The sequence below is a fragment of the Leptopilina heterotoma genome, unplaced genomic scaffold, assembly GCF_015476425.1.
Source record: "Leptopilina heterotoma isolate Lh14 unplaced genomic scaffold, ASM1547642v1 Lhet_114, whole genome shotgun sequence".
In the NCBI taxonomy this organism is placed as follows: domain Eukaryota; kingdom Metazoa; phylum Arthropoda; class Insecta; order Hymenoptera; family Figitidae; genus Leptopilina; species Leptopilina heterotoma.
Window position 1 is genome coordinate 7,517,241 of NW_025110833.1, and position 25,090 is coordinate 7,542,330.

The following is a 25,090-nucleotide window of genomic DNA, read 5'->3' on the forward strand; positions in this document are numbered from 1 at the left end:
ATTCAAATTAAATCAAATTTAAATTAATTTTAATTAAATTAAATTTATTTCGTCTAATTAATTTGACTGAAATTATTATTGAATATTCACCTTGAAGGCTCGTTCCTCGACCGTTTCCTGAGGAGTTTGAAGAGTTTGAAGAGTTTCGACACTCTTAATGTCCTCAACATCTTTCTCCACCTCGGAATCAGAATCCTCCTTGGAACTATCCATGAGTCCCTCGAGTCCATCCATACTTTTGTCCTTCTCCGAAGAAGTGTCGACTTTCTCCTTATAATCATCGCCATCGTCGCCGGTAATTTTCTTCATTTGCGCCTCAACATCGAATTCATCAAAATCAAACTCAACGTCTGATTTATCGTCCATTTTCTCCACTTCGCACTTGCTCTCGACTTTTTGAATATTAGCATTAAATTCAAGACGCATATTGGCGACGCGTTGCTTCAAAATACCCTCGGAGGATTCTCTCATTGGCGAACTAAATGCATCCGTCTCATCATCATTTTGACACTCCATATCAACATCCAATTTATTGACAACACTCTCCTGTTGATTATTTTCACAATCATTTTTTTCAATTTCATTTAGAACATTATTCTCTTCATTTCTCTCATTATCCGATGTTTCACATTTCAATTCAAATGATTCGTCCTTACAATCAGAGATGTCCATTGGCGTTGACTCTGATTTACAACCATCTTCAACGTCCAATTTTTCCGGTTTCACAATAGTCTCCATAACGGACGTTGGAATTAATTCAAATTTCAATTTTTCCTCGAGATTCACTTCATTTTTTATTACTGTTGCTGGTAATATCGGTGACATTGAATTGTCAATTTTTAATTTACATTCCGGTTCGTAGGAAATTGTTTGTTGAGTTGTTGTTACTGCTACTGCTGCTGTTGTTGTTACAAAATCCTTTAGTGGTTCCGAATCATAATCTTGCGATATTCTCGATTCGTCCAATGTTGGCGAATTCAAACGATCAACAAACTCGTCCTGCAATATATTACAAGAGCTTAGTTTACTTATTTTTTTTTTTTTAATCTAATTAGTAGATTTGAAAAAAAATTCACGCATTAAAAAAAGGATAAAGACATAAGAATTTTTGGAATTAAAAGAGAAGAAAAGAAAGTGAAAAAAAGTGATAAAATTGCAAACGATTTTTGATTTTTTTTGTTAATCGGGTTCAACATTTATTAATCATGAGATCAAATCTTACAATACAACTCCCAGACCATTAATGTTTAGGTTGGCACAGGAAGTGACGCTCTGTTTCCATAGTAACAATTTTCAAAGAGGCGATGAGAGTTTAATGGCTAAGGTCTTTATGGATCCATGCATGCTTTATAAATTTACTCAATGCTTTCGAGTCTTAATATCTTTCTAAAATTGACATTTTTTTATTTAACTTTTTTTTTAAATTCATATCGAAGAATGATTAATAAATATTTTTTTCTTACTTTCGATCTAAAATTAATAGTCGCTTTTCTCTATCTTCAATATTGCTTTTAATTTCCTTAAAAAAATCTTTAATAAAAAATCTTAAAAAAAAAAGATTTAAAGATCTTAAAAACAATAAAGAAAAATGTGACGCACTCACAAAAAATTAGAAGCAGGCGAATTAGAGGTTATGTTTGCGTTCGATTTATCTTCATTAAGAGTTTATTTTTAATTATCTAAATTCAAAACTAGTTTTTATTGAATATTCGGATGTAAACAAGACATTAAACATCAATAATTTGCAATAGTAATTGATTATCTATTTGTAATTTTACTTCGAAAATGATGAACGTAACCTCAAATCTTTTGCTGTCTAGATAACTTTCTTGAAAGCGCGTGAATAATTTTTTAATTTCCCTCGAGTGACTAAAATTATCATGGAAAAAAATATAGAGTAACTATATTTTTTAGAAAATAAATAACTATTTACAAAGAAACACTTAAACTGTCAGGAACTTGTACGCATTTCTTTTCAATTATTTTTTAGAAATTTTTAAATAGAATTTAAATAAAATTTCAAATTTTAATAATTTTCTAGGAATAACTTCAATTTTAATTTTTTTTCTTCAAAATTTCAATTCTTTTATTTGAACTTGTAAAAATTCATACTATAACGTTTCAAATATTAAATTATTATCTAAAATTTTAACTGAAATTCATTTTTATATCAAAATTCTTATTAGATAGTCCTGCGAAAATTCAATTATTTAAATATAAAACTAAATAATTGATTATATTTTAAAATTAAAATTGTTTGGAAGAATTTTATTATATTTGAAAAAATTGAATTCTTTCGAAGAATTTTATTATTTGTTAAAATAATGGAATTGTTAGAAAAACATTTTATTACAATTTTTGAAAATAAATAAATTCTTATGAAGAATTTTATTAAAAGAAAAAAAATAATTAAATTATTTCAAATAAATTAATTGAAATTGTATTAAAAATAATTGAATCGTCTTCAAAAATATTTTATGAAAATTGTTTTTTTTATTATTTTTAAGAATCTTATTTAATCAATTTAGAAAACAATTTTCTATTTCAATTCAATTTATAGAAAATAATTGAATTCCTTTGAAGAATTTTACCATTTTGGAAAATAATTGAATCAAAATTTTGAAAAATATTTAAATTCCTGGAAAAATACAATTATTTATGAAAATAATTGAATCGAAATTTTTATAAATAATCAAATTCCTAGTAAAGAATTCAATTATTTATGAAAATAATTGAATCATTTTCAAAAATATTTTATTATCATTTTTTAAATTGTTTTTAAGAAGTTTATTAAAAATTTGGCAATAATTTTTTTATTTCAATTAGTAGCGAATTTAAGTCAATTTATTGAAAATAATAATTGAATTCCTCCGAAGAAATTTATTATTTATGAAAATAATTGATTTCTTGTTGAAAATTTTATTAAAATTTTTGAAAATAATTTAATTGTATAGTAAAAAATTAAAATTCTTTTACGAGTTTAGTTAACATTGTACTGAAAATAATTCAGTTCTTACAAAGAATTGAATCAAAATTATTAAAAATAATTACATTCCTGTGAAGAATTCGATTATTTTTGAAAATAATTGAATTCCTCCAAAGAATTTTATTAATTTTGAAAATAATTCAATTCTTACAAAGAAGTAAATTAACATTATTGAAAATATTAATAATAATTGAATTTTTGCAAAGATTTCTGTTATTTATGAAAATAATTGAATTCTTGTAAAGAATTTTTATATATTTAAAAATAATTGAATTCATTGTAAAGAATTTTATTGTTTTAGAAAATAATTTAATTGTTACGTAAATTTTTGTGAAAATTTAAAAAAATAATTTCATTCTTCCGAAGAATTTAATAATTTTTGAAAATAATTTCATTCCTCCAAAGAATTTTATTAATTTTGAAAATAATTCAATTCTTACAAAGAAGTAAATAAAAATTATTGAAAATATTAATAATAATTGAATTTTTGCAAAGATTTCTGTTATTTTTGAAAATAATTTAATTCATCCAAAGAATTTTTTTATCTATGAAAATAATTGAATTTTTGTGAAGAATTTTGTTATTTATAAAAATAATTTAATTTATTGTTAAAGATTTTTATATTATTTATAAAAATAATTTAATTCTCGCGAGGAATTTTATTAAAATTTTTGAAAATAATTATAATGATTCTATTACTCAGTCGCCAAATATTCGGAGTGATCGTTAACTTCAATTTTTAATTTTCTCAATTTCTTTGGAAAATAATAATTAATTAATTAGTTAATAAACCCTTTTTTGCGGGTAAAAATTTCTAATAGTACAAAAATCGTGAATTGCGAAATGCTCAAAAATTCGTGACAATTTAGTAAATTTCTAATTACTTTATTAATTTTTTCCGTGACTCAAACTAAGGTAGATTTGATGAAAGATAAATAAAATTGTCAAAAATTACTTACCTCGTGAGACATCGTCCTGACATGAACAGGTTCTGGCATCAATAGAGTCGGCGTCGTTGGTGGTGTATAATTATCAGACGACAAACTTTCCCTGGCGATTCGTCGTTTCTTCGGCGGTGCAACGACCATTTCACTAGGTGGACTCTCGGGTCGACTGTTCGGTGAGTCACACTCCTCGGAGATGGCTTGTCTCAACCATCGTTTCTTGGCCGAACCACTCGACACCGGACAAGTTTGTTGTTGCTGCTGTTGTTGTTGCTGTTGATTAATCGAAGTCAAGGACTGCCGTCTCTGCGGTGGTGATTCACAAATACCCGACACCGAATTCACAGCTTGAACCAATGTCGCCAAACCCTTGGCGGCGTAAGTCTGGGACAAGAATTCCGTCGATGGGTCAATTGGTGAGAGGAAATCGTTTGATTTCTCAATCACGAGGGGTTGTTGCGTCATCATATTTGTCCTCAAATCGGGAGACGCCACTTGCGGATGATGCACTGGTAGCGGATCTGGCGATTCCTTGAGCCACTCATTCATGAGAACTTTTTTCGTTTTTGGAAATTTGAAACCGGGCGCTAGTGGACCGACTGCAGCGGCCACTAGGAGACACGCCGAGGACAATGGCGTTGAAGGTGTGGAACTTTGAGAACTACTGCTCGCGCCACTGTCACACGTTGGACTCTTGATTGGTGTCGGTTGATTCAGAGGCGGTGAACTTGGACCTTGAACGTTGGAATTTGCCAGGGCGAGTAGTAAACCAGCGGCTGTTGAAATTCCCTGATTTCCTTGTTCGTTGTTGTCTTTTGTTGGTGTGTGAATGCGACTTGAATAGGGTGTGTCACGATTGAGACAATTTTGTTGCGATGAGAGGGGTGGCGATTGAATTGATGCACTCTCTTCGCCTGATGAGAGATCGGAATCGGCGGAATTTAAACGCGATCGACGATTACCACTTTGGGAGTGTGATGAACTTGTTGTTCGCGCTCGTCCCTTTCGTCGTTTTCGTCGCAGGGGTTTTTCAATTATTGATGAGGAGGATTTTATTTGCTTCGGTTGTGAAGCACTGGGATTCTCGTCATTGTCACTGTGCGTGCCACCTGATTCTTTACGTTGAGCATTTCGCGCTAGAACCTCTTGCTTTCGGGCCTGTGCCTTCTCCATTCTCTCGAAGGCTTTCATTATTGCCTCCATTTTTCGTTCTTCGCGGGTCAATTTTTTCTTATCCTTCTTCTCTTTTTCGGGAGTTGGCAATGTGGAGGAGGTGTTGATTGACGTGAGCGATGTTTGCGATAGCATTGACTCATCTTTGGCTGCTTGGCGAGTCGTTGTGCCGACGTTGCTGCTCGTTGAGGCGCTTCGTTTTGGCGCCGCTGGCGATACAATTGGTACCGGCGGCGTGGAAACTGGAGACGGAACTGTAGAAACTGTCGGTGGTGGTAAAACTGCAGGTTGTTGTTGTTGTTGTTGAAGCTGCTGCTGTTGCTGTTGTTGAATCTGTAGCTGCTGATGTTGTTGTTGCTGCTGTTGTTGTTGTATTACTGGTGGTGGTAGCGGTGGTTGTTGTTGTTGCTGCTGTTGTGGTTGTGGTACAATGCCAGACGTTACTGTTGGCACCGCTTCACTATCCTCACAAACAGTAGTTCGTCTTCCGCGTCTTCTCTTTTCCCTTCCACTTCTGTAATTTCAAAAGTTAATTAATAAATTAAATTAAACTTAATTTGAAAAATACCAAAAAAAAGGTTAATTTATTTAACAGTAAAAAAATCTGCTACTTTCATTGTAAAACCATTTTGCAAATATCTTCTAATTTTACAATATTTATCGACAAAAATTTAATTTTTCCCTGATTTCCAGGCATAATTTTGTTTTTTTTTTTTAGAGTTTTCGCTGATTTCCAAACATAATTTTGTTTTTCTTTGAGTTTTCCCTGATTTCAAAACATAATTTTGTTTTTCTTTTATTTTTCCTTCAATTCTTAAGGTTTTTTTTAACTTCTAGATCTAATTTTGTTTTTCTCTGACTTTTCTTTAATTTTCTGACATAATCTTGACTTTTTCCTGATTCTAGTAACTCTATAAAATATTAACAAATAATTTTATAAAAATATTGATTTTATAATCCTAAAAAAATTCTGATTTGCTCCAAAAATATTGAGATACACAAAAAAACACTTGTAATATATTTATTTGTGAATAACTTTTAAATATCGACAAATTTAATTATTTACCAAATTTTCAATTAAAATTCTTTAAAAAAAACTAAATTACTTTCAACATAATTTTATGAATTTCAACTATTTACAAATTTCTTAGTTATTTTCGAAATTTTAATTATCTTGAAAGAATAGAATTAAAATTCTCCAAAAAGCCTAAGTTTTCCAAAATTTTAAATACAATTCTCCGAAATTCCATTATTTTTCTTAGATTTTGACTTTTTTTAGAATGTTTTTTACCCTAAAAATAAATATTATGAATATATTCAATTTTGTTTCTTGATAAAATTCAATAATTTTAAAAAAATGAATTAAAATTCTCTCAAAATACGTAATTATTATATTTTTTTAAAGAATATTTTCCTCAAAAATTATAAACTACAAACTTTATTTATTAAATTATTTTTTTAAACAAAACATTTATTCCTTTCATTTTTTTCCACAATTTTTCAATATCTAAATAGCTTGAAACGTTCAAATGAAGGAAAATATTTTCAGTTAATTTGAATTTTTCTATAAAAATATACATAATTGAAATTGAGTAAGATTTTTTTTAATTGGATTTTTTAAAAGAATTTTTTGGAAAATATTAAAAAATAATGAAATTTTTCATAAATTTTAATGACAACAGTAAAAAAAGAGTTTTTTTTAAATTTTAATTTACTTTCTTTTTCAGATAATTAAATTTTTTGAAAAATTATAGTAGAGAATTCGAGGAATTAGTTTTTTGAAAAATATTGTAAAGTACTTATTCAACGTTAATTGAAATTCTCCTAAGAATTTTTTAGACATTTTAACAAAACAATGAATTGTTTTTGAAGAAATTTAATTAGAAATTTTTAAAAATAATAGTTTTCTCCAAAATTTTAATATCCAATAATTCTAAAAAATTAGATTTTTTAAAACATTTAAATGTAATTTTTTTTAAGGTTTTCAATTTTTTGAAACATGTTATAGAAAATAATTGAATTTAAAAAAAATTCTAAGAATTACTTTTTCAAAAAAATATTTAATATTTTTTTTTTAATCTAATTTTCATTATAATTTTCAATATAAAATTTTACAAAATTTGGACTATTTTTTAATAATATAGAAAGGGAAGTGGAAAAAGTCGCGTTTTTTGAAAATAAGTCGAAAAACTCATTCTATCCGGAGTCTGAGATGGTAAAAACATAATTATTTGGTTTTAATAAAATTTTTTCTGAAAATAGAAACAGATTTCTTAAATTTTAAAATTAATTTGTAAATTAAAACACCAATTTGGAAATTAAATTAAAAAACTAATTTGGAAATTAAATTTAAAAACTTATTTGGAAAGTAAATTGAAAATTTAAATTTCCATCATGTAAAAAAAAATTGAAAAGTAGAAAAGAAAATGTGAAAACTCACTCAGCATTCTCGGCGATAGCGCCATTGGTACTCTTCTTGGCAACCACCTGTGGTACAGCATTATTAATTTGACACTCTTTGGGATTATTGCACGCACAAATAATGGACATTAATTGTGAATTTGAATTTGGCGACAGCAGTAAATCATGTTGCTCGTGTCGAATTGTAATCTCAGCATTTTTCTCAATCGGCAATGTTGTAACGATATATAAATGCAATGTTCCTTTTTCTATACAATGTTTAACTTCAGCATTTGGTTTACAACTGCGTCGAACAAAACGTGCATCATTACCATATGTTCTTGTGTCAACGCAAACCTCCGTTCCATCGCGTGGTAAACGATAGAAAAATACAAATGGACCCGGTCGTTGTGCGTGCTGTCGACCTTGTGGATGCGATGATGGCCTATGCTGTGTACTCAACATATATTTCCCACGTAATTCAAGTACAGGTGTATTTGGCGGAAGATACATTGTCGCAACGAGGAACCTCAAACTATTACTGTGTACATTCAATCGACATTTTCCAGTTGCTGCAATATTAATATTACTCTGTCTGAGATCATTGTGAGTGCCATTAATTTTAATGCTGGATATTCGAGCTCGAAGTTCCGGACTATAATGATTTGTCACGGCCTCTTCGTATCTTTCGATCCATTGTCGTAATGGTGCCATATTTGAACCCCATGAGTCTTGAGCTTCTTCCTCCTTATCCTCGATGCTCATTCGACGTTTTGTTTTTCGTTTGCCTGGTACACGTTTTACTGTTTCCTTCTTTTGACGCACTGCACTCGGTTGTCTTGGATTTGTCTCTCGCCTTTGTCTCTTTACTGTATTGTTATTATTATTATTATTCAGCCTTCTAACTTGAGGGGGATCGGATTTTCGTCGCGGCGGCGGTGCATGCTGCTGCTGCTGTTGCTGTGGAAGAGAACGTTTTTTTGGATTTGGATTTGCATTTGCACCAACGTCAGTATCAACTGAAGTGGTTGATGATGAATCTGATGTCGTGTCAGAATTCAAGAGTTCCTCACGCTTTCGCATTTGAAGTGCACGCGCTCTTTGTCGATCGACACGACGCGGTCGACAAATTTCACAGAGATATTCATCGGGAATATTCGATCGATCAATACCCATGCAATCGACATGCTGCCAAACTAAGCACCGGTCGCAACATATCATATATCCATCGTCGTGCTCAAAATCACTGGAAGGAGAAAAAAAAACGTTTATAAGATTACTTTATGATTCAAATTATTCTATGAATAAAAATATTTTACGAATAAAATTATTCTATGAATAAAAATAATTCACGAATAAAATAATTCCATGGATAAAATTATTCTATGACTAAAATTATTTCTATGAATAAAATTATTCTATGAATAAAATTATTTCTATGGATAAAATTATTCTATGAATTAAATTATTTTGTGAATAAAATTATTCTGTGGATAAAAAAGAATTTTTTTTAGTAGTTAAAAATTTTGTTTGTGAATTTACCAAATGCAACGTGTAATGCTGTCTTCGTCGTCTCCTTCACCTTCGGGCGCAGTTTCTGTTTCTTCGCCTTCGGGTTCAGCTTCACGTCCTTGCTCACTGCTGATAGCACTCTGAGCATCGTCCTCAACAGTCGTTGTCTGTGTGGCTATATTAAAAGTAAAAATATTCTTTGTATTCCATTTTTTATTATGTAAAATATTATTAATTGAAAAGTAGTAAAAAAATATCTCAAAAAAGAAAAATAATCCTTGTATTCCACTTTTTTAATATCTGAAATATTATTAATAGAAAAAAAAATAATTCAAAAGAGAGAAATATTCTTTGAATACCATTTTTTAATATTTGAACTATTATTAATTGAAAGACAATAAAGAATAACAAAAAAGAATTCTAGACCTGTAGACTATAAAAATATATAGAAAATTGAAATTTTAAAGAGAGAAAAATTTTGAAACGAGAGGAAAAATTTAAACAAGTATTTTTTAATTACCTGGACCGTAAATGAAAGAATTTTGAGTAACAACTGCAGAGCTACTGGCTCCATTAACAGGTTGCTGCTTAGAATGTGGGGGCGGTGATGGGGGTGGTGGTGTTCTTGGTGGTGGAGCACCATAATTATGATCTTGCAGAACAAACTGCAAACACTGAAATTTAAATAGAAATTTCGGTGAGTATAAAAGTATATTTTCCAGAAATGTAAAATATATATACACAAAAAAAACCTCTCAATAATTTTACCTTAGAAACTATGGAATAAATTTAGTTCCTTCTAGATCAATTTACTATTAATTAAATTTAATTTAAATATATTTTTTTTAATAATTTAATTTTTAGAAGAATTGAAAATTGAATATTTTTTTCCTTCCACAAATATTTGTTAGAATTGAAAATAATTAAATTTCTAACTGAATTAAAAAAGAATCTGATCGTCAGTCAAAACAAAAGTTGGTCAAACGTCATAATTTCAAATTTCAAAAGAAATTAAGATTTTCGATAATTAAATTTAAAAATTTAATTTTAAACTCCTTTTGACAGAAGGGTAAAGAATTCAATTTTCAAACATTTTCAACAATTAAAAGTTGCATTTGAATAAAATACACATTTTTTGTCAATAAGAAAAATTTGTTAAATTTAAATTTTAAATTCAACAAATGATAAGTTTTGTTACCTAAATTTTTTATTATTGACAGAAAATTGTAATTTTTATTCAAATGTAATTTTAAATTGTTTCAAATGTTCAAAATTAAATTCTTTACGCTTTTACTAAAAGGAATTTAGAATTTAATTTTTTTTCTTTTATAAATCACGAAATTATGATATTGGACTAACTTTTGTTTGATTTTTTGTCGGATTTTTCTTTGAAGATGATTTAAGTAATTAATTAATTGAAAATAATGTAATTTTAATAATTGAAAATAATGTAATTTAAATAATTGAAAATAATTTAAAGTCTGGAGTAAATAAAGCACCACCTCGTAAGGTAACGGCATTCTTCTAGATGGAGACGAAGCTCGATTTTGAGAATCTTCTTCCTTCGGTGCAATAATCACAGCTTCATGTCTGCAAATAAAAATTTTTTTTAATATTTAGAAACTCAAGATTACATTTATTTTCATTTTATTTATTAATATTTATTACAATTATTCATTACGATTTGTGTGAATAATAATTTATAATTTAAATTTAAATTAAAGTTTCAATAAAATTAAATAAAATTAATTAAAGTTTTGATTGATTTTAATTTGAAATTTGAATCCAATAAATTTTGGTTAAATTGTAATTTTATAAAATTGAAATCGTAATAAAATTGAAATTAGAATAGAATTGAAATATAAATAGAATTTAAATTCGAATAGAATTGAAATTAAAAAAAGAATTTAAATTCATGTCAATTTTTTTTTGGTAATTTTTTTTCAAATGGAGTTGAAATTTAAACAGAATTTAAATTTAAATTCATTTAAATTTTTTTTGATAATTTTTCTATTTTTTCAAAATGGAAAAAATTAAAATTGGAATTTCAATTAAGTTGAAATTTTATTTAGATTTCAATTTTATTCGAAATTAAATTTTATTTAGCTTTCAATTCTATTCGAATTTCAATTGTATTCCGATTTCGATTATACAATTTAACCAAATTTTATACGAATAGAATTGAAATTTAAATAGAATTTAAATAAGAATAGAATTGAAATTAAAAAAGAATTTAAATTCATGTCAATTTTTTTTTGATAATTTTTCTATTTTTTTCAAATGGAGTTAAAATTTAAACAGAATTTAAATTTAAATTCATTTTTAATTTTTTTTTGATAATTTTTCTATTTTTTCAAATGGAGTTGAAATTTAAACAGAAATTTAAACATTTCAATTCAGTTTTCAATTCAATTGAAATTTTATTTAGATTTCAATTTTATTCGAAAATAAATTCTATTTAGCTTTCAATTCTATTCGAATTTCAATTCTATTTCGATTATACAATTTAACCAAATTTTATTCGAATAGAATTGAAATCTAAATAGAATATAAATACGAATAGAATTGTATTCTGAATAAAATTGTATTCTGAATAAAATTTTTTTTCAACATACCTGGAATTTCTAAATTTTTTCACCATTGTATTGTCAACTATTTTCGAAATATACTGCATACAAAAATTAATCGCGTCATGAAAAACTTGCGAAAGATAATCAATTGTCAAAATGGACGAAAGATAATAAAAAATAATCATAGAGAAATAATAAAAAAATATATCAGTAGAAAATTCGTACTTTTGTTTTCGTACAAAATAAAAAAAAAACAAATAATGCTTCTGTTAATTATTAATTAAATTAAAATAATTGATTTTGGGGATTCATAAAAAATTCTTACTTTATTTCCATATCCCTTCGTGCTTCTCCGGAACTAACAGGAAGCAAAGTTTTAACCTGACCAATTTGTTGTTTCGCTTGTTGGGGAAAATGCGTCGCGGCAACAATTGGCTTCTGTTGTATTGGCATTTGTTGCTGTTGCTGCATTAGTAGTTGTTGTTGTTGTTGTTGTACCTTCGGCGTTTGTCCCTTTTGCATCAACATACTCGGTCCACCCGGTTGTTGTGGCATTATCGTCTTAATCGTCGATTTCTGCACTAAATTCGGAACCAAATTCTGCTGCTGCTGTCCCTTCAATGCCGTCATATTTGTATTCATCGAAGTCTTCACCATTCCCTTCGTTGAATTATTCTTCGGTCCCGGTTTTTGCGCCGGTATTGTCTTAATGCATCCCGGTTGTTTCTGCGCATTTTGTGGGAAAATCACATTTTGCGCCTGTTGCACAACTTTCACCGGTTGACAATTCACATTTCGGGGGAATTGTGGCATGGAATTCTGTTGATTCGGCGCTTTTACAATGTTCGTCACTTTTGATGATGGTATTTTCATATTTCCATGGAGGTTTTGTTGGTTCTTTTGATTTGTCACTCGGAGAACCATTTGCTGTTGTTGTTGTTGCTGCTGCTGCTGGACTTTTAGATTTCCTTTGATCAGAGGTTGGTTATTGGGAACCGGCGTTATTGTCGCTCCTCCTTTCGGTAAGACTTGGTTCTTTTGGGTCGTTATTTGCTTCTGGAGCATTAATTGCTGTTGGGGGAATTGGTTTTGGGGGTTTTGTATTTGTTGAACTTGGTACAATTGGTTCGGTTGGTTCTGTAGTTGTTGATTTTGTCCGTGCTGACTTTGTAGTTGATTTTGTCCATGCTGATTCTGTATCTGATTCTGCATTTGTATCTGCTGATGAAGATTCGGATGGAGTAGCTGTTGCTGCAAATGCGAAGTCGGCTGTCCAGTGGATTGAACCCCACTTTTAGGGTTTGATGTCGTCGTTGTTGAATTTTGGACTTTCATTATATTCGGCACGCTGTTGCTTTTAGTGACCTGGCTTTGATTTCGGTTCGAGTTGACATTGACGACAGTTTGCGATTTGTGCAGATTGCCAAAAACCGTCGGCCTTTGTTGTTGTGTTTGCAACTTCTGATTTTGTTGGATAACCTGCTGCTGGCCTTGCGATTGTCCGACTTGTTTCTGCATTGTCAGGGATTTTTGAGCATTATTTGGAGCAGTCGGCGGTTGTTTGACTGCCGCTTTTGTCGGCGCTTGCACCTTGTGAACAACTTGCTGATTCTGCTGCTGTTGTAGCTGATTCTGCTGTTGTTGCAGCTGTTGTTGTTGTTGTAACTGCTGCTGTTGTAGCTGTAGTTGTTGCTGCTGCTGTAGTTGCTGCTGAGTTTTACCAGAAGGATTTAAATTATTAACAATCGGTGCCTTTTGATTGTTAAAATTCGCCGGCACTTTTTGAGCATTAGGTGCCTGGACTTTCGGCACTTGCACTCGCTGCATATTTGCGTTGTTCATTACTTGATTCATGGTAATTTGGGGATTTTGCGATTTTACCATTGTCGTCTGCATTCTAGTGATCGTATTTCGTTGAATTGGAGGATTTTGACAGACGTTGCTGATAATTTTGGGTTTATTCGCAATCTGTTGATTAATATTCGTTTGATTAATTTGTTGCTGCTGCTGTTGTAAATTCGATTGATTCTGATTGACAATTTGCCCCTTGCCTTGTATCCTCTGAATAGTCGATGTCGAATTATTCGTGACACTTTGAATTGGCGATTGAACGGTGATTTGTTGAATTTTTAATTGTCCGCCGGATTGAATTGGAGACGATTGTTTATTAATTGGTAATTCAGAGGTAACTTGAACTTTAATTGGCTGACCTGAATTTGACATTTGAATTGTTGGAGTGTTTGACGACGATGATGATTGTTGTTGTTTTTGTTGTTGGGAAGTGGCATTAAATGGAAGTGAGTGCAATTGATAATTGGACGTGACTTTTTGTGAGATGACACGCGTTGTTAGGACTTGCGTCGTATTTGTTTGTGAATTGATTTTTTGTATTTCTTTTGAATTTTTATTCATTGGATAGGTAACAGTAATAGGTTTCACAGCCGAAGAATTTGTTGTTGAAGAAGAAATTGAGACTACAGATGAATTGACGGACTTTAAATTCTGTACATTTTGTGTTTTGGCCCCAGCGATCACAGATTTTGGAAGAGATGTTTCGATTGTTAATGGGGTATTGTTAATATCTGTAGCTGACAATAGTGGATTATTATTCTCGACTTCTTCAGCATTATTTACAGAACCTAACTGTAATACAAAACTCATGGTGGCTTCTGCATTCGATTCCGTGTGATCAATTCTTTCGGATCCATTATTATCGCCACTGGAACGATTTGTTTCGGTTTGAATTGTTGGGGGAGGTGGACCTGGACCTGGGGATGATTTCTCCCCACCTCCTCCTGATCCTCCCCCAGATAACTTGATCACTGATGGAGTCGACGTTTTGAAGGCCTTACAGTTCCGTTGAATAAAAATTTCTTGTAAAACGTCTTTGCGATCCTTTTTCCTTTTATTCAAGTAATAACGCTAGACTCACGTTTTTTTCTCCTTCTTCTTCTTCGTTTTTGAATAAACTATTTGAGGATCCTGTACCATAAGCTGAAACAAAGAGAAAAATAATTCGTTAATTTTTCTTTTCTGGATTTTTTCGTTTCTTTCTTGCCTCGAAAATGTTAATTTTTTTTTAATTTCCTTTCTTTTAGTAAATGTTAAGGAGAGAGAGAAAGAGAGAGAAAAAGAGAGGGTAGGGAGAGAAAAGACGGAAGTACTCAAAAGGAATGGACCAACCACGAGCAACTTTCTCAAAGTCCATAATATCATACAATCGACTCTTACGCTCGTATATTACATTCGAGATTCTAATTACCACAATGGTCACGTAAGACTTTCTTTAAAACTATTCATGATTTAATTTTAATTCATAATTTAATTTCCTCTGTTTAAAAATCCAAACTTCTAAAATCGTATAGAAAAATTAAATTTCTTCAAAAAAAGAAATTGAACTCGAAAAAAAATTTAAAAAAAAACCTCTCACTAAACTAGAAAATCTCACTAGTTTTACAATCTCTCCTGAATTGCCTCAAATAACTCTCTCTTTCTCGTTTGTGAAAAAAGTTTCTTTACAAACGACTTAAAATTAAAAAAAAATACAATTTTTCGACAAAAAAAATAAATTTATAGTGTATAAAATTAGAATGAAAACAAAAATAAAAATTTCACAATTTTTTTCGGCAATAAAGAAATAATTTTCGCATAGCGTAAGATAAAATATATAATAATTTGAACGTCCCCATTATTTTTTTGTGTGTGCAATGATTTCATTGTGTTGTCAACCGAGTATCTTTTTAAAGTCTTTTAAAACTCCTCTCTCTTTATTTTCAACTTATATATATTAAAACAAACAAGAAGGTCGTTTCGCATTGTCACAAGAATTGCATAAAATAAAAACTTTCGAATCTCAACTCTTATTTATTGGCTCTATTAAAAGAATAATTGCAAATCGTTTTTAAACAAATTTCTCTATACTATTTCTGAATATTTCCAATTTCCCAATTATTATCAATTTTATAGTAAGAAATTAATTTTAAAAAATTAATTTTGAAAAATCAATTTTGAAAAATTAATTCAAAGAAATTAGTTCAAAATTAATTATTCAGAATTAATTATTCACTGACGCTCGTATATTTTTGTCTGAATAATCTCTCCTCTGAATTATTTCAATTTAGAAATTAATTCAAAAATCTCGTCTATTCGATTAAAATAGAAAATAAGACATCTGTATATTTCTATTTAAAGCAAAATCATTAAGTTTGTATATAAAACAAATCAATTAACGTGTAAGAAGAGTTAAAATCGTAGGATGTTAATGGAATACGAGCTTACGTGACGTTCCTAATTGGAACGACCTTCCGCTGATCACTAATTGACGCATGTTCAACAATGATTTTCATCATGTGTGTTTTATACAATCAACTTATTCGAAAGAAATTTTTTTCTCTCTTTCTTTTCTTAGCAATATTGTCTTAGTGTGATTATTTTTTTCGCAAATTATTTTCATTATTTTTCTTTTCAATTAAAAAAATCGTTGATAAGAAAATAAATATTTTTATAAAAATCTTTTAGTTATTAATAGTTTTTTTTCTAAGTGGTTGGAGAAAAAAAATCTTCAGCTCTAACGAGATTTAACGACAGATGATAAATCTTGGGTTATTTTTTCATTAATGTGTCTACACAGTTTGTATACGTAACAAAGTATTGTAATATACCTTGGCAGTGATTCTACCAACGGACTGTGCATCCAATTATTTTTCAATTGACCGTGGTTATGATTTCGTTTCGAGTAAATATTGTACTAAACGAATATTTTTTTAATTTGAAAATCGTCGTTATTTTGATAATTGAATAGAAATGAAGTAAATTAAATAGAAATTGAATCAAATTGACAAAATTAATTAATTAAATTTTTTAATTATTAGATTTACTTTTCTCGAAATTACATTTTAATAAAAAAAAACTTTTTTTTCTTTTTGCATTTTACGAATAATTTTCTATTCCTTAGCACGAATTTATTTTCTAATTACATTCTTGTTCTCTACTTAGTACATTTTAATCAATACAAGTAACCCACTTTGATAAATATTCATTTTGTTTCTTTTGCGAAAAAAAAGAAAATAGAATTTTTCGAAAACTGTTTCTAAAATCAAAATATATCATAGTTTATCGTCTTTTATCTCGGAGCTGGTTTACAAGTACCCCGAATGCAAGCGGGTGTTAAAAGGTCGTGAGTACCGGAAGTGAATATAAATGATGTTAAATTGTAACTGCAAAACAGCGTTGCCACACGTAATAAAAGAATAAAAAAAATTATAACAATGCACAATTTTTAAATATTTTTACGTATTAAATTTTCTTTCAAGTGTACGATAATAAGTTGATTGTGAATAAAACTTTTCTATTTTTTTCTTTTTTTATAATACTCAAGTTAGAGGACAATAAAATTTTATAAAACGCTTCGACCAGTTGTTTGTCAATAATTTTTATCAGTTAGTTATCGGAGTGTGAGAAAAAAAAAACTACGTAATATCTGAATTGTACCCTTATCTAAAATGATAATGAATATTGTTACACACCAATAATTAGTTTTTATCGAAACCGAAAAATCTCTCCGAGACAATTATTACAATTTTCAAATTTTCTTTAAAGAAAAAGATTTATTTTATTTGAGATAAATTTGAGCAATTTTATCTCAAAAATAAATTTTTCTTTTTCTTTTATGAATTTTACTTTTCATTGAAAATTAATCAAACTGTGAAATTAATTTTAATCAGTAAATAATAATTAATTGAATAAAATTAAATTTATATTAATTGAATAAATTTAAATTTATATTAAATTCAATTTAACTTCAATCAAATAATAATAATTAATTGAATAAAATTTAAATTCCCACTGTTTGATTTTTTAGGTGAAAATTTAAAATGAATTTTATTGAATAATATTAAAATATTAAATAATCGACGTTTAAATAATTGAATTACGATGATTACATTCGGGATTAAAATATATTCTCAGGTATAGTTGTTTCAATAGTTTTTGTAGTCTTTTCTTTTCGGCGAATCATATATGGATGTTTGCGATGGTCGAAGGGGATATTTAACTATGTGTCTCTCCTTTGGTGAACCAAACTAGTGAGTTGATGGAATTAACGAGCTTCCGAGAGTAAAGTGAGCAGAGCTCGTCACGGAAAGTCGTTGCCTTCGCTCCTCGCGGTCGATTCTGTTGGCAGCAATGGGATTTGCAGCGACCTACTTGGCGTACCTCGACCCTTACATTGATTCGTTGCAAACCAAAATTATTCTCGCAACGATTATCCTTCAATGTGTTTCTCTAAAGCAATTTTATTAAAATATTATTTTCACTTCAAAACTTGAGTAATATAATTTCATTAAATGCAATTTCAGAGAGAAAACCACTCGGTGACTTTCGTCATTTCTTGAGAAAAGAAAAATTTTTTTTAGAGCAAAATTTACTCAAAAACAGAATTTTCAAGTGATTTTTGGAAATTTTGTTTCTTTTTTTGAAATTATATTCTAATTTTTGTTCTATTTTATATTCTGTTTTTTGTTCTATTTTGTATTTTATTTTTTGTTCTATTTTTTCTATTTTGTTTTTTTTTATAAATTCTACTTTTGTTAATTTAAACAATTTTCCAAATTTTCTTCTCAAAAATTATTGTCTACTATTTTTAAAGACTTTCATCTCAGTTCAATATTATTCTCAAAGAATTTGCCAATCATTTAAAGAAAAATTAAATGATCGACAAATTGCAAAAATCGTTCTTTCGTCAGTTAAATGATGACAATTTCCATTTTTTTCAAAACAAAAGCAAAAATATCTGATTTCTTTTTCATTTTCTCATTGACTTATCCAAGCCAGATCAATATTTCATTGCAATTAAAAATAATTTTCCTTCAATTTTTCCACTCTAATTAAAAACGGTTTTTTTCTTTCAAAATAAAAAATACGAACAAAATATTTTTATTTTCAAATATTAAAAATGCGAATTAAACTTTTTCTTTACTTTTAAATATTATAAATACGAAATTTTTTGTCTACTTTTAAATATTAAAAATGCGAATTAAACTTTTTCTTTACTTTTAAATATTAAAAATACGAAATTTTTTGTCTACTTTTAAATATTAAAAATGCGAATTAAATTTTTTGTTTACTTTCAAATAAGTATCGAAAATGAGAACTAAATTTTTTTCTACATTTAAATTGAAAATTCTACATTTAGAAACTGGAATTAATTTTTAGTGACAGTAATAAAATTTAATTTGAGAACAAAATCAATAAATTTCGTTTATTTGAAACTTTCCGAACTTTGGAATGATAAATTCGACTATTGAAACGAAAATTACAATTAATTTCAACGAAATAATGAGTTTTTGTTTTGGAAAAAACAAAATTGTCCCAAATAAATAATTTAGCAAGCAACTGGAACGACCTGAGGTCGGAGAAATCAGTCGACAAAGTAGAATAGGGTGTGAAAGATCAGAAAGTGATCGACGTGAATTGCCAGTGTGTATTACTAAGGATTAATCGGTGTACAGTGTATAATGCCTAACATCACTCTATTCTATTCCAAGTTGAATTTTAAATGCACTCTCTCTCCCCTTTCTCTCTCTCTCTCTTTCCGTCTTTTAATAAAAATCTCTTTCTCTCTTTTAATACAAAACACATCTACATAAAAATTACATCTCACACTACTTTCGAGTTCTCTTGCAAAGGAAATTCATGCACTATTGCGAACCATATATACAAAGGCCTGATTGCTGGACACCCGGTGAAATATGCCAGTCGCCGCCAATAACCGGTATCACTACCCTCTCTTCACTTTTCAACTGTCTCTTCAGGAAAGAGAAACGAAAGATGCGAGCGAGAATGTGGATTTAGACTTATGGATATAGACTTAAAAGAAATAAAAGAAAAAAAATGAAAGAAAGAAAGAAAGAAAGAAAAAGGAAACAAAGAAGAAAAGAGAGACAGCTAATAGTCGAAGGGATCGAGAAAAGAAAGCAGAACAAAGTCGAAACACGTCCCTTTTTGAAAACAAAGCAAAAAAAGAAACAATTTAAACGAAACGGTAGCCAAACGAGTTCTAATCACCTAGTTTCAATATTTTCAAACCAAAAATATTTTCTTCACCAATATTATTACAAAAATAACGAGCCAAGTTTTATATTCAACTGCCAAAATTTTGCCAACAAGTATTTTTAATTCCTCACTTAATATTAGAAATGAATTACGTAATTTTGAGTGAACTGAATTCGTGAATAATTTCTAATCGAAATTTTAGAAATATGTTGACAAATTCACGAAACGAAATTGACAATTTTTATTCGGAAACAATATTTAAAAATTGTATTATTTTCAAAAAGAAAATTGCAGACAACATTCGAAATTCGGAAACAGTTCGTAAATATTTTTAATATTTCCGGATTGTTTGCGAATAAAAATTGTCGAATTAAAATAACGAAATTTATTAATAATGTTAATATTCTAACTAGACAATTTACTGTGAATAAATATTCTCGCTCTACGATTTACTGTAAATATTTTTATCTGCAATTTATTGTAAATGAATTGTAAATGAATTTACTGCAAATAAATATTCTCCTTATTGTAAATGAATATTTCTATCAACAATTTACTGTAAATAAATATTTTCCATTATACAGTAATTAAATATTTTAATCTGCAATTTACTGTAAATAAATATTTTTTTCAACAATATTTATTTTACGGTAAATGAACACTTTTATCTACAATAAATATTTTCACTAACAATTTAGTGTAAAATTTTATTTACAGCAGATAAATATTTTTTTTCTACAATTTATTTACAGTAAATGAAAATATTTTTAATCAACAATTTACTGTAAATAAACATTTTCATTTACAATTTACAGATAATAAACATCTTCATTTACAAATTAATAGTAAATAAATATTTTCATCTACAATTTATTCACAGTGAATAAATATTTTCGTCCACAAATTTTCTCACAGTGAATAAATATTTTCATCTACAATTTAATCTCGCAGTAAATAAATACTTTCGTCTAAATTTCAGTTTTCAAGAAATAAATATTTTCCCTGTTCTAAAATTTATTTACACAGTAAATAAACATTTTGCCCTGATCTACAATATTTATTTACACAGTAAATAAATATTTTTTTTTCAACGAAATAATTCAAGGATTTTAAAAAACGAAGAAGAGTTAAAAAAAAAATCTGTGAGAAAGTTAAATCGAGACAATTAAAAGAAAGAAAACAAAGCTGCCCTTCGCACTCTTGGCCTTCCCTATATAACTGCTCTGACCAACAGTTTTGCAATTCCCTTTTTGTACTTTCGCGACGGTCGATACACGTAAACGCTATACATTCGTTGTATACCTACGCGTTCCGTAAACTCCATCAAGATGGCCATCTTGTTCCGAGTTTCAACGAGAAATTATCCCTTGTTTTCTATTTATATAAAGACTTGAAAATTATTTTCATTTTTTCAGAAAATTATATCATTTTTATAAGAGAGAGAGAAAGAGAGAACAGTGAAGAAAAACAATTTCTTACTCCAATTGAAATATAGAATTATTATTTTCAATTAGAATTGTGGAAAAAGAAAAACCTTCCTTTTGTACTAATTTGGTAGAAGAATAAGAAGCTGGGGAAAAAAAATTGTCAACGATAAATATTCTATTTTTGTTCACGTTATTATTGGACGAGACACACATGTTAAACTATTACAAGAAATCAATATCTTCGATTTACAACTATAAACACACTCGTGTTGTTCTATTTTCAAATTGATTGCATATATCACAAGAGAAAATTAAGTTTCGAGAAAAGAAAATAATTTTCTTTTTATTCCATATTATTATTCAAATTCCTTATTATCGCTCTCATAAGATTGATTGCATCGGGTTTTTATTTGATTGAATCGAAGTTCTTGAGGAGAATTTTTTTTCTACAGAATTTTGAAAATTTTCGAAATATTTCTAAACGAATTTTACGTAAATTTTTACTTCTCGAGGAATGAAAAAATGGAGCCTTATTTTAATTACAGAAGAAAGGGAAAAATTCTTTCGAAAACTGGAAATTCTATTCGATTAGAAATTTGATTAGTTGTACAAGTGAAGAGATTTTTCTCCCTAAAAATATTTCTTTGAGAAAAAAATTCGCATTTAAATAGAGGAACTTAATTAACTCATTTTCTCTTTTTAGAGGAGAATTTATTTCGATTAATTTTCCCTATTTCAAGGGGAATTTAATTTAATTAACTAATTTTCCCTAGTAAAAGGAGAAATTAATTTAATTTATTAATTTTCCCTCGTAAAAAGATAATTTAATTAACTAATTTCTCCTAGTAGAAGAAATTAATTTAATTAATTTTCCCTAGTAAAAGGACAAATTAATTTAAATAATTAATTTCCCCTCGTAAAAGGAAAATTTAATTAATTAATTTCTTCTAGTAAAAGAAGAAATTAATTTAATTAATAATTAATTTTCCCATTGTGAAAGGAAAATTTAATTTAATTAATTAATTTTTCCTAGTAAAAGGAAAAATTTTTTTTAATTGATGAATTTTTCCCTATTTAAAGGAAAATTTGATTTAATTAACTAATTTTTCCCAGTAAAAGGAGAGAGTAATTTCATTCATAAATTTCTCCGACTACGAGGAGAATTTAATTAATTAAGCAATTAATTCATTTTCCCTGTTTAATGAGGAATTTTTTTCCAGAGGAAATATTTTCCACTCTTCTAACTTCTAAAAAGCAGAATTTAATTGAAATTTTCAGAGTTGTAGAATCGTTTTCATTTTATTGGCCCGCTGCCAAAATTATACGTTTCAAATGGAATTTGAAATCGCAACTTGATTAGAAAATAGAATTTTCCGAAAGACTGTTTCAATAGAAGTTTCTTTCGAAAAAAAAAATTTTTTACAGCAAAGTTTCTTTTTGCAGAAAAATTTGAAAAGAATTTGAAATCGCAACTTAATTAGAAAATAGAATTTTCCGAAAAACTGTTTCAATAGAAGTTTCTTTCTAGCAAAAAAAAATTTTTTACAGCAAAGTTTCTTTTTGCAGAAAAATTTCCTTTTGAAGAAAGATTTCTTTTTGCAGAAAACTATCTTTTTTGCAGTGAAATTTCTTTTTGCAAAAAACAATTTTAGTTTCTCGATCGAGAAAAGAATTGAAAAAAAAAACAATTTCCAACGACAGTGAGAGAAAAAAAAAACATTCCTAGACATCAAGACGACAAGATCCATAGAGAAAACTAATTGCATTTTGTGAGCTGAAATAAAACGTATCTATTTTCACGTAGGGCGTTCCACTCTTGAAAAAAATATAATCGTCTTTTCGATTCATGGAGTGTCGAGAATGGCGGTATCATATAACCCTGTTTGGATGGTTTTCGCGGGGGAGAAGAAGGAATGTGCCTTTGAGATGAGAAGAAGAAGAAGAAGAAGAAGTAGTAGTAGTAGTAGTAGTAGTAGAAGAAGAAGAAAAAGGATCAGAAGAAGAAGAAGTAGTAGAAGAAAAAAAAATCTGAAAAGGATGGGGAGTTCCAAGGAGTACCTATTGTCGACTGCCATTTACCTCCAAGGTTACCACAGGTATCGTTGTTTGCTTGATCTTCTGCGCAGCGCGTGCGCGAGCACTACTAACTGACTATCATGGGACCTCTCCACTGGTCACTGGACCAGATTTTCTTGCACATTGAGAATTGAGAGATGCTGAGATTGCTGAGAATCATTGCACGACTGATCCGGGTTCCTGCGTTCGCATTATCCGCGTTACCCATAACCAGCCATCGACAATCGGAGCGATGACACTTTAGTCTCCTTTATGGAATTGTTCTCACCTAAAACAGAATTTTAATTTTGGTATTTTTTCATCGAAACACACACACACAATTTTTTTTCTATTTCTACATTCGTACTTTTTCACATCAACAAAAAAAATCTATTTTCTTTTTGCTTGTTTTCCATTTAATCAAATCGTGACGGTTTTTTTTTTGCAAATTGTCACAATGAACGCAATAATCAAATTGTAACAAAAAAAGAATTCGTTGAACGAATTTTCAAGATCAAAAATTCGTTAATCAAATTGTAGGGAAAATAATTCGTTAATCGAATTGTAGGGAAAAAAATATTTACAATTTGTAAATTTTCTTCTTCTAGGAGAAAATTCTTCCATCAAATTGTAACCGAAATGATCGACAAATCAAATTGTAAAAAAAACTCGTTAATCAATTTGTAAGGAAAAAATCGTTTAATTGAATTTTAAGGGAAAAAAATCAATCAAATTTTAAGGGAAAAATCCATTAAAACTTGTTTTTTCAATTGTAAGAAAAGAAAAATTTTTCTGAAGCATTATTCTGTCCATGAAAATTCAATTCAAATTTTATGATAAAAACATTCAGGAATATTTTTCAAAATTAGAAATGATAATTTTCTTTCTAAACGTTTTTAAAGTACAATGGTGGTACCTGGACCAGTGCGTCATAAAAATAGGCGAGGTCGGACGATCAGTTGATGAATATGTAAATTTTGATCCCTCTACTTTAGTATTAAAAATTACGAGCGATCTATCAGTGGATCTAGAGGAATTTTCCTTTTATACCAAGGAACAATTTTCTTCTTTTCAAAAGCAATTTTCCATTATTTTTTGGGAATTCTCTTTTTAGGGACAATTTTCATTTATTTTCTAGAACAATTTTCCACTATTTTTAGGAATTTTCTTTTTAGGAACAATTTTCTTTTATTTTTTGGAGCAATTTTCCATTATGTTTAGGAATTTTCTTTTTCGTTTTTAAGAACAATTTTTTTTTCTTTCTCTTTGTTTCTTGCTCAAGAAACATTTAATGATTCTTAATCCAAAAAAAAAGAAAATCAAAAAAGGTTCAAAATATGTTTGCGAAAAAATAAAAAAAATATTTCGATTCGTTCTCTTGAAAGTTTTTATTTTTGCTTTTCTTTTCAAACTCGTGTTACCAGTATTTACGTGGCTATTTAATAATCATAAATTTTATCGATACATTTTTTGTATTGTGTAGATTATACAAGTCTCGTGACACAACTAAATAGCGTTTACACTCATTGGACATTTAATTTCTCTTATCCTTCTCTTTTTGCAATTCGATCATTAAACTTCGAACGTAAACGAATAAACATTTTAACGAATTGTAAAGAATTATAAATTTTTTTCTTTCTCTCTTCTTCGTTTTCTTCTTTTCTTTTCTTTTCTCTTCTCTTTCCTTCTTCTTTTCTTTCCATTCAACGCCAATTTTTCATATTTAGTTCAAGTACTCTTTTTCTCATTCAAAGGAAAAAATTCGAAAACCTTCAAGACAATTTCCGTTTAATTGTCTTGAAAAAAAGGTCTTAATAGCAATTTCAAAGACGAGTATTGCACTTAAATTCATTTCAAAATTAAAGCATCAACATATAGTGCCTGCGTGGTTCTATTTAAAACCATTACGCAATTATTTTACGACGCTTATCCTCAATCGAGCAAGTAACTCAACAATCCTGTAAATATGTG

The 25,090-nt window shown here is 28.6% G+C and overlaps 1 protein-coding gene across 5 annotated transcripts in view; it reads right to left on the minus strand.

Annotated features, from left to right (window-relative positions):
• LOC122508395 overlaps positions 1–25,090 on the minus strand; it is a 36,164-nt gene that overhangs the window by 5,521 nt on the left and 5,553 nt on the right. For 2 of the 5 annotated variants that reach the window (XM_043621717.1, XM_043621735.1), the window contains exons 2-8: positions 11,911–14,579; positions 10,518–10,605; positions 9,536–9,689; positions 9,046–9,190; positions 7,544–8,749; positions 3,946–5,617; positions 91–999 (exon numbers count right to left, since the gene is read on the minus strand). In XM_043621717.1, the coding sequence (XP_043477652.1) occupies positions 91–999; positions 3,946–5,617; positions 7,544–8,749; positions 9,046–9,190; positions 9,536–9,689; positions 10,518–10,605; positions 11,911–14,246 (6,510 nt within the window). In that variant the 5' untranslated portion in view covers positions 14,247–14,579. Of the gene's footprint in view, positions 1–90; positions 1,000–3,945; positions 5,618–7,543; positions 8,750–9,045; positions 9,191–9,535; positions 9,690–10,514; positions 10,606–11,910; positions 14,580–23,143; positions 23,409–25,090 lie in introns of all 5 variants that reach the window. The other 3 variants (XM_043621698.1, XM_043621725.1, XM_043621708.1) reach the window with 2 other exon arrangements.